The 13,085-nt window shown below is 44.0% G+C and overlaps 1 protein-coding gene across 4 annotated transcripts in view; it reads right to left on the bottom strand.

Moving 5' to 3' along the window:
* The window catches only part of GARNL3 (GTPase activating Rap/RanGAP domain like 3), a 159,070-nt gene that overhangs the window by 39,213 nt on the left and 106,772 nt on the right, over nucleotides 1–13,085 (bottom strand). For all 4 annotated transcript variants that reach the window (XM_043469599.1, XM_043469601.1, XM_043469600.1 and 1 more), the window contains 3 exons: nucleotides 8,735–8,810; nucleotides 8,000–8,098; nucleotides 6,839–6,942 (listed from right to left, as the gene is read on the bottom strand). In XM_043469599.1, coding sequence (XP_043325534.1) covers nucleotides 6,839–6,942; nucleotides 8,000–8,098; nucleotides 8,735–8,810 — 279 coding nt within the window. The remainder of the gene's footprint in view (nucleotides 1–6,838; nucleotides 6,943–7,999; nucleotides 8,099–8,734; nucleotides 8,811–13,085) is intronic.

Genomic DNA, 13,085 nt, shown 5'->3' with positions numbered 1-13,085 from the left:
ATTTTGCTGTTTTCTGTCAAACCACAACATGAATCAGCCATAGATATACATATATCCCCTCCCTTCTGAACCTCCCTCCCACCTCCCTCCCCATCCCACCCCTCTAGGTTGATACAGAGCCCCTGTTTGCGTTTCCTGAGCCAGACAGCAAATTCCCATGGCTATCTATTTTGCATACGGTAATGTAAGTTTCCATGTTACTCTTTCCATACATCTCACCCTCTCCTCCCCTCTCCCCATGTTCATAAGTCTATTCTTTATGTCTGTTTCTCCATTGCTGCCCTGGAAATAAATTCTTCAGTACCATTTTTCTAGATTCCGTATCCATGCATTAGAATACGGTATTTATCTTTCTCTTTCTGACTTACTTCACTCTGTATAATAGGTTCTAGGTTCATCCACCTCATTAGAACTGTCTCAGATGCGTTCCTTATTATGGCTGAGTAATATTCCATTGTGTATATGTCAGTAAATCTTTTCTGTGAAGGTCCAGACTCTTGACAGTCCCTTGTACTGCAAGGAGATCAAACCAGTCAATCCTAAAGGAAATCAACCCTGAATATTCATTGGAAGGACTGATGCTGAAGCTCCAATACTTTGGCCACCTGATGTGAAGAGCCGACTCATTGGAAAAGACCCCAATGTTGGGAAAGATCGAGGACAGGAGGAAAATAAGGGGTAACAGAGGAAGAGATGGTTGGATGGCATCACCGACTCAATGGACATGAGTTTGAGCAAGCTTCAGGATATGGTGAAGGACAGGGAAACCTGGTGTGCTGCAGTTTATGGGGTCGATAAGAGTTGGTCATGACTGGGCAACTTGATGCTTTTGAACTGTGGTGTTGGAGAAGACTCTTGAGAGTCCCTTGGACTGCAAGGAGATCCAACCAGTCCATCCTAAAGGAAATCAGTCCTGAATATTCACTGAAAGGACTGATGTTGAAGCTGAAACTCCAATCCTTTGGTCACCTGATGTGAAGAACTGACTCATTTGAAAAGACCCTGATGCTGGGAAAGATTGAAGGCAGGAGGAGAAGGGGAAGACAGAGGATGAGATGGTTGGCTGGCATCACCGACTCAATGGACATGAGTTTGAGTAAACTCTGGGAGTTGGCAATGGACAGGGAAGCCTGGCGTGCTGCAGTCCATGGGGTCACGAAGAGTCAGACATGACTGAGCGACTGAACTGAACTGAACTGAGCAACTGAACAACAACTAAGGTCCAGACAGTAAGTATTTTGGGGTATGCAGATCATACTATTTACAACCATGCAGCTCTGCTGTCGTGGCACAAAAGCAGCTGTAGACAATTCATAAATCAATGGGCAAGATTGTTTTCCAATGACACTTTATTTAACAAACCAAGCAGTCTGCTGGATCTGGTCCATGGGCCATAGTTTGCCAAGCCCTGTCTAAGACCTTTGCATAACTGGCCAAAGAGAATGATTCACTTTTCTCCGTGGATCCCTCGTGTGTCCCCTATTCTACATTGTAAGCTCCTGAGAACAGGATCTCTATCTGACTCATATAAGATAATACTCTTATTTTGCAAATGAAAAAACTAAGGCTTAGAGATGCTCTGATAATTTCAGTTCAATTCAATGCAAAAAGATTTTTGGCAATTACTTCTTAGATATGACACTAAAGGCATAGCCAATGAAAGAAAAATACATAAATTTGATTACATTAAAATTTAAAACTTCTGTTTACAATAAAGGATACTATCAACAAAATAAAAAGGCACCCCCAAAAATGGGAGAAACATATACAAGTCATATATTCAATCATATATAAATAACTCCTACAACACAACAACAAAAAAACTCAAATAATGTGATTAAAATATAAGCACAGGACTTGAATACACAATGCTTTAAAGAAAATATACAGATGGATAATAAACACAAAAGATGCTCAATATCACTAATAATTAGAGAAATGCAAATCAAAAGCAAAATGAGATACCACCTCACACCCATCAGAATAGCTATTTTAAAACAACTCAAATAACAAGTGTTGTTACAAATGTGGAGAAATTGGAGCTCATGCATTGCTGGTAGGAATGTAAAACAGAGCCACTACTGGGAAAAATATTTTAAAAATTAAACACAGAACTACCATATAATCCAGTAATTTCACTTTTGGGTATATACTCCCAAAATTGAAAGCAGATACTCAAACAAATATTTGTACACCAATGCTCTTAGCAGCTGTATTGATAACAGCTGAAAGGTGGAAATGACTCAAGCATCTACCAATGGATAAAGAAAATATGGTATAAAAATGTGGAATACTACTCAGCCTTAAAAAAGAAGGAAATTCTGACACATGGTACAATATGGATGAACCTGAGGACATTGTGATAGTGAAATAAGCCAGACAGAAAGGAAAAATGTATGATTCCACTTACATAAGATTCCTAGAATGATGAAATTCATCAAGACAGAGAGGATTGCGGTGGGTGCCAAGGGCTGGGGGAGGGAGAAATGTGGATTTACTGATTAATGGGTACAGGCTTTCATTATGGGAAGATGATAAAGTTCTGGAGATGGACCGTGGTGATGACCTGCACAACAATGCACTTAATGGAATTAATGTCACTGAACTGTAAATTCAAAAGTGGTTAAAATTGTAAACGTTATGTTAAAATGACAATAAGTAATTGCTGATCCATCAACTGATGAATGGATAAACAAAATGTATCCATAAAATAGGAAATTATTCTGCAATAAAAAGGGATGAAATACAGATACAGGCTACAACATGGACAAACCTTGAAAACATGACAAGTGCAAGAAGCTAGTTACAAAAGACCACATATGATGTGATTCCATTTATACAAAATGTCCAGAATAGGCAAATCGAAAGAGAAAGCAGGTTGCTAGTTACCAGAGGCTAGGCAGCAGGGAGTGGGGAGTGATGGCAAAGCCCTGAGAGATTTCTCTTCGGGGTAATGAAATATTCTAAAATTGACTGTGGTGATAGCTGAATAATCATGTGAACATATTTAAGTGGGTTAAGTGAATGGTATATGAAATATGTCTCAATAAAGTTTTTATGTATATTTTTATAAGTAATTATTTAGCTCCTGCTCTATACAAGGAACAAAGCAGACAAAATTCCTGCCTTCGTGGGGCATACACTCTAGCAGTGCGCACAGAAATTACACAGTAAACGTAAACAAGTATTCTAAATAATATGTGTAATGTTAGGTGACACTGTGTGCCATGGAGGAACGGGAGCCGTGCAGGGGCCTGGGGGCGCTGGGGTTGGGTGGGTTGTGGCTTTAATTCAGTCATGGGGTCATTTTAACAGCGGGCATTTGGGTAGATCTGAGGGTGGTGAGTGAGTCAGCCAGAGGATACCAGGTAGCAGAGAGTTCTAGGCAGAAGGAAGGGTAACTTAAAGCCTTGGAGCTTTAAGTGGAGCAGTGTCTGGTGACTCGGGACAGGAAAGGGAGACAATGTGACCGGAAGGGAGGAAACCAGGAGAGCAGTGGGTGAGGGGACCAGAGAGGAGCGGAGGCCACTCGGGGCCTTCAGCCACTCTAAGGATCTGAGTTTGACTCTGAGTGAAGCGGAAGCCACTAGGTGTTTGGGAAGAGGCTGACACGCATTTTTAAGGATCGCTCTGGCCGGTGGATTGAGAAATACTCTGTCAGGGCACCAGGGAGGCTGGAGAGGCATTTATTCAGCATGGTAACTGAAGTGTGACAAAAGCTCAGGTGTCACCTGAAGGTCGAGCCCACAGGATTTCCTGACAAACTGAATGTGGGATGAGAAGGAGAGACAAGAATCAAGAATGATTCTAAGGCCATCTTGCCCCAGACACTGAAAGAGGAGGGAATTCAGCTTTGGACAGGCAGGGTATGAGACGCGGAGCCCAGGGGAGGCGTCAAGAAGGCTGCATATTTGGTCTGGAGTTCCCCCTAGGCTGGCTGGGGATGTAAGTTTGGGAGTCTGTGGCAGATAAAACCTATTCAGAGCCATGAGATGCGCTGGGACATGAATGGGTGTGTGAGTGTAGAAAGAGCAGAGAAAGGAGCTGAGAACTGAGCCCTGGGGCTGTCATCACACACAGTGAGTCCAGGATCTCAGAGCCACCGTGAGGCAGAACTGGGGCTGGGTCCAGGGCTGACACAGAGCCTCTGCTTTTATCTGGTCCTGAAAGCTGCCTTCGTCCATAGTTCATCAGGCTCTCTGTCTATCAGATCTAGTCCCTTAAATCTATTTCTCACTTCCACTGTATATTCATAAGGGATTTGATTTAGGTCATACCTGAATGGTCTAGTGGTCATCCCCACTCTCTTGTTTAAGTCTGAATTTGGCAATAATCACTGCAGACGGTGACTGCAGCCATGAAATTAAAAGACGCTTACTCCTTGGAAGGAAAGTTATGACCAACCTAGATAGCATATTAAAAAGCAGAGACATTACTTTGCCAACAAAGGTCCGTCTGGTCAAGGCTATGGTTTTTCCAGTGGTTATGTATGGATGTGAGAGTTGGACTGTGAAGAAAGCTGAGTGCCGAATAACTGATGCTTTTGAACTGTGGTGTTGGAGAAGACTCTTGAGAGTCCCTTGGACTGCAAGGAGATCCAACCAGTCCATCCTAAAGGAAATCAGTCCTGAATATTCACTGAAAGGACTGATGTTGAAGCTGAAACTCCAATCCTTTGGCCACCTGATGTGAAGAACTGACTCATCTGAAAAGACCCTGATGCTGGGAAAGATTGAAGGCAGGAGGAGAAGGGGACGACAGAGGATGAGATGGTTGGCTGGCATCACTGACTCAATGGACATGAGTTTGAGTAAACTCTGGGAGTTGGCAATGGACAGGGAAGCCTGGCGTGCTGCGATTCATGGGGTCGCAAAGAGTCGGACACGACTGAGCGACTGAACTGAATTGAACTGAACTGAACTGAAAGCTGCCTTGGGTTCTGGAGCGCTGGGAGACTGGATCTTAGGGGCGAGTATATCACAGATGTTAGGGAGAAGACAAGCCCCAGAAAGACAAATATCAACACCGGCTTCCTTGCCCCCACTGTGGTTTATTTCAGTGATAGAGGAGAGAGATGAAGGAGTTATTGTAAAACCAAAATCTACAAAATCTTTGTGAAAGTTTGTTTCTTTACATCAGATTTGGGATGTGGCTCAGACTGTTCCACTAGTGTTTTAGATGTTAGGAGATCAAAGAGCCACCAAGATCTTATGAGCCACCAAGATTTCTTGACCGTTACCTTAGGCCCCAAAGAGACCATGGCAGGTACAGACAGAGGCTTGCGGTTACTGGTTCTTCTCTGCACCGAGAAGGTTCACTGTCATTCTGCACTTCTTTGGCTCCCTTCCCCCCTGCTTTATCTTTCTGGTAATAGAGACAAGTTTCATAGTTGTGATTTTCTTCACATCTACTGATGCTGGGCAAGTACTACCCACAGATCCAGCTAAGACGTTGAGAACACTGGAGTTCATCTGGGAACATTTCAGTGCTCCTGGTGAGCCTGTTTTGTCTTAATATGCTAACAGCCCCTTCAAAAAGATAAGGTTAAAGTCTGGAGTTGGGCAAAGGTTGATCTGTCACATTTATTCCTCCTGTCTCCGACTAATGCCATCATTTGTCACAGGACACAGGCAATTTTGGTGAATGTACGGGGCTGAAAAGGTCAGGGTTGGGGGAGGAGAAGGGTTATGAAATATTTCAGTGGAATTTTTTCCCTATCATTGTTGAGATGTAAGAGGTCAACATAATTCATGGTGAGTGTGAGGGTCAGCTTGGTCTCTCTTCTCCATATGAACCCAGGATCCTAAGAGCTTCATCTCCTAAGAGGTGAAGCCTGGTAGTGATAATATAGGTCACCTCAGCCACACAAGGGAAGAAGCTTGCAAAAAGGAACTCTTAGACACTTAAGTAAGCTTACTGGGCCGAGGCACTTCCTGCTTATGCCAGTCCCTTACCAGTTAGCCTTCTAAAATCAGAGCAAGTTTAAATTCTCCAGAGGGTCTCCACTGGCTGTAAGACAATCCTCCAGCTCCTTATTCCAGGCCCCAAACCATCAAACAGAACTAGCTCTTCCTTAGCCCACCAGCTGCATGTCCCTGAAGCATCGCTACGTCTCATGATCACAACATCACTTTTTAGCCCAGCGGTCTGCTTTGTGTCTTTCTCCTACTGGAGTCTTACTGAAATAAGGACTATAAGTGTTTAGAAAAAAGCCCTTTTAGCCCTCACATCCTGTCTCTAGGTTCACATTTCTCGCAAGTCTTTGCTGAACAACTGTCTATTCATGTTTGTGACATTTACTTACACAGATGCCTTCAATGTGTACAAAAGGGATAAGAATCTAATACAAAGGTAAATGGAACCCCCCAAATCCTTAAAAAACCAGCAGCATGTATCTTTGTTATATCTAGATTTCATCAAATGGGCAAGTTTTCTCTTGGAAACAGCTAATCTCTGCGGTGGGTAGAGTGTTCTTAGGTAGTTTTTTTTGCAACGGGACACAGGCCACTGGGGAAATGGTCAGTGTTAACCTCCTGCATTAACCTGAAAAAATGCGTGCAACCATTCTGACAAGACACAGGCACACACACACATGGTCACACAGACACACAGGTGCATGACTGTCTGAGCCTTTATCTCCTGAAGGGGCCAGCACCAGTGACAGTAGTTCTTCCTAAGCCTTGGTGAAACTGCAAGCAAACAGACTGGAAACAACATCCCCAAACTGGTCCTGAAATTCAGCTCGTGTATGAACATCCACAGTCTTTGAGTCTATGAAGTCAGCAATGCGTTCTCCACACTGAGGTCACCGGTGGGTGTTCTGCGTGTTCACACATACCTGCTGTTTGTTCTCTTTGGAATATGGCAACATGGTGGAAACATGAAACATGATCTCATGCCCTTGGTAGATGGTATAAACAGAATGAATCCCTGTGGTGTCATCTGTAAAATACAATATGCATTTAGTGGGCACAGGGAATCCTGAGGCCGTAAGGAAACAGTCTTTATTTGCAGGCTAGAGGAATACAGCACAGTTAGCCCATTCCAAAGATCCTATGATCATCCACCTGAGTGGAGGCAACAGTACGAATCCCTCTCCAGCTGAGGCAAGGCTACTGCCCACGTGGGGGCCTCTTCTTCCCCCTCTAAGCTCTCTTGCTGTTTCATTCATGCCTTGCTTAGAGCAGAGGAGATTATCAGAAGTCTGAGCCCCAAGGGACAGCATGTTACAGCTCCTTGCCTTCTAGTTACTGCTGGTGTCCTGGCCAAAATGAACACAAGATGACGTACAAGTAATTATCATGTCCATAAAACAAAAGGAGCTATATCCCTGGCAGCATTGTATAACGACTAATAGCATGGAGTTTGGAGTTGGGCAGACTCAGATTTGAGTTCTCATTAGCTATGTTTCTTCTGACACATTACCTCACCTTTCTCTGAGCCTCAGTTTCTTAAAACTTGCAAATAGAGATAAAAGTAGTGTCTAACTCCTAGGGGTGTCTATCAGATTATCCCAGGAAAGGGAAATGAGGCTGATGGACTCCACGAGTGACCATGGGCACACAGAGCTTGTCAGAGGGGTCATGGGGGTGGGAAGCTGGGCCTGACCACTGGGGCTGAATACTGTATCCCAACATCTACCAGCTAAGGTACTCTCAGTTAAGCTCTCACAAACCGCCTGACCTTCCCTTATTCAGAATCTGTGAAGTGACTTCAGCGTGGGCTGGTGCAGAGATAAGGCCCCCAGAGGCTCAGGGTACCCTATTTGAAGCTTATCAAATTTAGGCCAGTGAGCCTCACGTCACCTGCCTGGCTTACCTCCAGGACTGGCTGTGAAGAGCAGATAAAATGACAGAAGTACAGGCGTAAGAACAAACCCAGAAATGCTATACGGTTATAAGACAGCATACTCCACCCTGGGTATAAATTCAAATTCAGATGAGGCTGGCAAACAAAACTTCTACAAAACACAACAGAATGGAGGAGGAGGCAAGCTTACTTTTGGTGTCCAGACCACCACGGTAGCCTGTCCAGCCCTTGAGAGTGATGGTGTCACCCAGCAGATTTAAAAATTTTTGAAAAGCATCGCTTCCGATTTCTGTAAGAAGAGGTGAAGTGTGAACAAAGTGCAGTGTCCACAAGGTCCTAGTTTCTAGCTATGTACTGAAATCCTTTGAAGATTAACTAGGCTCCACGGACATTCCCTCTTCTGGAGACTGTGCAGGAGGCCCACACTTCCCAGAATCTGAGGAAAGGAAAAACTACAGAGTCAGTATAAGCAACCTGAGTGCTGCCAGGCTGGATTCACAAGGATCTAGTAATGCAGAAGGAAAACATTATTACTACTCCTATCAATAAGGAACAGGTGTTTAATACGAAAAGTGCTAAATAACAGGAAAAGAGGGCCATTTTCTAATTCTCTTAAGCATAAAAATCCCAGAGAAAAATTTCCCTGTTGCTCCTGAGATAACAAATCCCCATGTAATTTTCCAGTTACACTGAATCCCCCATGCCAGTGTCTGGCACAGATTCAGTGACAAATGAATATTTGTCAAATGAACAAAACTGGGCAAACATGTGTCCTACCAAATTTACCCTGAAAATTTACCCTTCAACGTCATAAAAACTATTGGTTATTTCTTTGCATTAAAGACTTAGCAGGTAAGATGAGTTGGAATCTAAATTGCAATGAGGAGGGGCAGGGTTTCTTTTAGAAAAAGGGGGAGACACTCACCATTGCTGAACATGTCATCATCTGTGAGCTGGCCATCTTTGGCAAAAAGAACCCCAAACTTGAAATTCACAGAGCCCTTACAATGAGACAACAAAAGGTGCTAGATTTAATTTTCTCATCAAAGCAGACACAGTTATGAGATGTGTTGGTCATTATTTAGGGACCCTACAGTGACCTCAATGGCTACCTGCTAGATTACTTCCTCCCCTCCACCTCAATTTTGACCCATATTAACAAAAATTATTTGTTGATTTTTATAGATTTTTATAGCTTACGGAGGAAACCCTGTGTTCTTCTGTGAGTTCACTGGAAATTTCATTACCAATGGAGCCTGCAAAATGCCAGATCCATTCTGCAGCAAAACAGTGCTCAAAGTAAATAGACCCCAGGAGCTCACAGGACTGGCACCATGCTCTGATCAGCCCAGCAGTGGCAGTCTGGAACCCAGCTAGCAGAGAGCTCAGAGAGATTCAAAGTTTAAGCCAACAACCTGAGGCTAAAAACTCACAGATTCTTTTAGAAATAGAAATGAAAACTGAAGACAATGTAGTCTAAAAGCTCATTTGCCCCAATTCCTAAAGCTATTTAATCTCAAAAAGTCACAAAACAGATGTGGGGAGAAAAAAGCAATCAAGAAGTAGCCAGTGCAAATGTTCAGTCTACTATCCTCAACATTAAATGTAAGATTAAAATCAGATCCTGTGGGAGTGATAAATACCAAATGCAAGATAGCAGCTTCTACAGGGAAGAGAGAATAGGATCGGGGAGCTCAATTGTATTTATTTATTTTTTGGCTGCGCCACTTGCCTTGCAGAATTTTTCCTGACCTAGAACTAAACCTGGGTCACCACAGTGAAAGCCCAGAATCCTAACCACTAGGCCACCAGGGAAGTACCACAATTGTGTTTTTCATATAATTTTTTCTTAAACTGAGTAATAGGTTCGTAGGTCTTCATTATATTATAGTCTATGCTTTTTTTGTAATGCATAATTAAAACAAAAATCTGAGGTTGGAAAAGATCAATTTTTGCAAGGCTGTCTGATGAGGGGATTCTAAGTTGCCAGTTAAGGAGCCAACAGAGAACCAAAGTGAATAAAATATTGCCGGCCATATTGAGAAAAAGACAATCCTTCGATGCCTCTGCCATTTGACCTCATAGAGATCATTTCTGAACTCAGAGGTCTGCTTCTGGAAAATAGGCCCTAGAGAAAGAGCACAATTCTTAGGTGGAAGAGGAAAGGCTATTTTTGATTCCTCTTCTCCAACCTGTCATGGGCTTAGGCAAGGGCAGTATGGGTAGACTTGGCCTTGGGAATGTGGAAACTATTGAGATTGTAGAAAAACTAGCCTTGTAGATTGTTTCTGTTGGAAACAGCTAGGGAGTGGAATCCATTAAGAATAAAATGTTTAAAAATGACACAGTATTATAGTGACTTGGTATTAAAAGAAAATTAATATCAAAAAAATAATAACCCTACCCTCCAAAAAAGAAACTATACCCCACTTGGATTTTTAATGCAAGCCATTTCACTCCTGAGGCCTGGGAAGTGATCAGGGTGAGCCCAACCTTTGGCAGAACCTAACCTACTTTTCTCCTTCCCAAGCCTTTGCAGGGGATCTCTCAAGTCATCTAGGGGAAGACCAAATTTAGAGACGTTTAGTCCATTTCTCCATCAAGGTGATCCCCTGGAGAAGGAAATAGCAACCCACTCCAGTATTCTGCCTGGAAAATCCCATGGACAGAGGAGCCTGGAGAGCTAAAGTTCACGGATCGCAAAGAGTTGACACAACTTAGTGACTAAACAACAACAACAACAACAAAGCATTGCCAATGGGGCAGAGGTGGGTGGGTCAAGGCAGTGCACAGAATTCAGGATGGCTGGTCTGGGAGCATTCAAACTCTGAAAAGCCAAGGGGCTAAGGCTGTACTTCTAAACATTCTTCTGTCCCCAGTACATCTGAAGGACAGATGCATACCATCAGTAGTAATAATTTTCTATCTAGTGGTTTTCTCTGTAGAGTGAGGAAGACAGAGGTAGCTTTCAGGATGGTGCCTCCACCCAGGGCTCTTGCCCACCATGTGGGTCTCAGCTCACATGTCAATTCAGAGAGGCCTTCCCTGATCTCCCAACATGGTCACCCGCCCCGCACTGTTAGTCTCCTTCATGGCACCTTGTTTATCTTCTTAATAGATCTATTTACACTCTGTAATTCTTTTTATTGAACTTGCACATTTGTCTGTTTCAACCACTAGAACTTGGGCTTCTCTGGTGGTTCAGTGGTAAAGAATCTGCCTGTGGTGCTTGAGATGAAGAAGACCTGGGTTCAATCCCTTGGTCAGGAAGATCCTCTGGAGGAGGGCATGGCAACCCACTCCAGTATTCCTGCCTGGAGAATCCCATGGACAGAGGAGCCTGGCAGTTGCAAAGAGTCGGACACGACTGAAGTGACTGAGCACGCACGCACCATTAGAACGTAAGTCCCAGGGAGGAGAGATGGTACACATCTTACTCTCTGTGGAATCTCCAGGGCCCGCCACTGTGCTGAGTATTTTGGAGAGGGTTAATAAATATTCATGGAACAACTGTGTGTGTGATAAATGAGAAAAGAAACACAAGTGGTCAGAAACAACTTATTTTTCACAGTTGCCTCCAAATGGTCACCTCTTCTGCATAAACCTGTTTTTGGTAAATTTCTTGGGGTTTTTGTCAAGATCTCTGTCACTCTGGGGTTCTTCTTCTTCTTCTTTTTTTTTTGTAGCTCTTCTTTCTCTGTTTTGGGAATGATGATAGCAATCAAGTATCTCCATGACTCTGGCACCTTTTCCATTCTCAGTGGTATCTTAATAAGCACCTACAGTGGTTTGGGGTCTGACAGATAACCTTCTTAGAATAACAGCACAGGGATTAAAGCAGTGGTTCTCAAACTTGAATGGGCATCAGTATCAGCTGGAAGGCTTATTAAAATAAAGATTGCTGGCCCCATCCTCAGGGTCTCCAATCCCACAGATCTGGGGTAGGGTCCAAGAATTTGTATTTGTGACAAGTCCACAGGTGATGGTGATGCTGCTGGCCCAGGGACCCCTGTCTGAGAATCACTGGACTGGAGGAAGCAACCAGCAGAAGTCAGGAGGCTCAGGGTCACATCCAGCTGGGCTGACAGCTAGCAAGCCAAGGGCAGAAGTATTGGGTCAAAGGCTGAAACGATGAGCTGTGAACTAACAGCCCTATGCTCCACTGAATCCATGCTTTCATTTTACAGACAGGACAACTGAAGCCCAGGGAAGACGAGATGTGCCCAAGCCTGGGACTAAGCGGATGGCAGGACTGGAGCTGGAAGTTGGGGCTCCCGACTTGCAAGGCAGTGCTCTTTTCAACCCAGGGCCATGGTCTTCTCAGGATGGTTTTGAGTTGAGTGAAGTTGAGAGTTACAAGCAGAAATAGGGCCCATTGCTGCCTGATCACTGGCTGAAGCTTTGGAAAGTTTTTCTGGGGCTGCTCTGTCACTGGCACCAGCACCCTTGCCGAGAGGACCCCGCCCACTTCAAGTTCAGTTCAGTTCAGTCACTCAGTTCAGTCGGACTCTTTGAGACCCCATGGACTGCAGCATGCAGTCCCTGTCCATCACCAACTCCCGTAGTTTAAACTCACGTCCATCGAGTCAGTGATGCCATCCAACCATCTCATCCTCTGTCATCCCCTTCTTCTCCTGCCTTCAATCTTTCCCAGCATCAGGGTCTTTTCCAGTGAGTCAGTTCTTCGTATCAGGTGGCCAAAGTATTGGAGTTTCAGCTTCAGCATCACTTCAGCCTCCACTTCAGGTGGAGGCTCCCAAAAGACTGGTGCTTCAAGGCCTGGGTAAGTACTTGAAATTACGTCTCATTTAGGTAATTTTGTTTCCAGGGCTTCCCAAATGTTGTCAATGACTGACAGGGTTGTCTCCTATCTCCAGGAATCAAGGTATTGCTGAACAGAATGCACTGTATTTCTGGAGGAGATAGCTTTTATGAGGGGCTATTTGAGGAGGGCATCACTTGACTTGGGGCTATCTGACCATCACGGGTCATATTTTAACAGCGTTGAACCTGCCGTCATCGGTGCTTCATGAGGCTGGCTGCTACTTGCAGCAGGGGGTCTTGCGGGATGACTGGGAGTGCAAAGTCTCAAGACATACCTGGGCCCCCGGAGGGAAGTGACTGGTGGAGGGAATAGTGGGAACTGGTTTTATCAGGACTTCAGTCCCACTCAGACACTCACCATAGAGATAAGGTCATATTTGTAATTCCTACTCGTATGGGACTTTACATTTTTTTTTTTTTTTTTTTGGGACTTTACATTTTTAAGTTCCAAA

Source organism: Cervus canadensis, chromosome 5 (assembly GCF_019320065.1).
Source record: "Cervus canadensis isolate Bull #8, Minnesota chromosome 5, ASM1932006v1, whole genome shotgun sequence".
NCBI lineage: Eukaryota > Metazoa > Chordata > Mammalia > Artiodactyla > Cervidae > Cervus > Cervus canadensis.
This window is presented reverse-complemented; position numbering and strand designations above follow the sequence as displayed.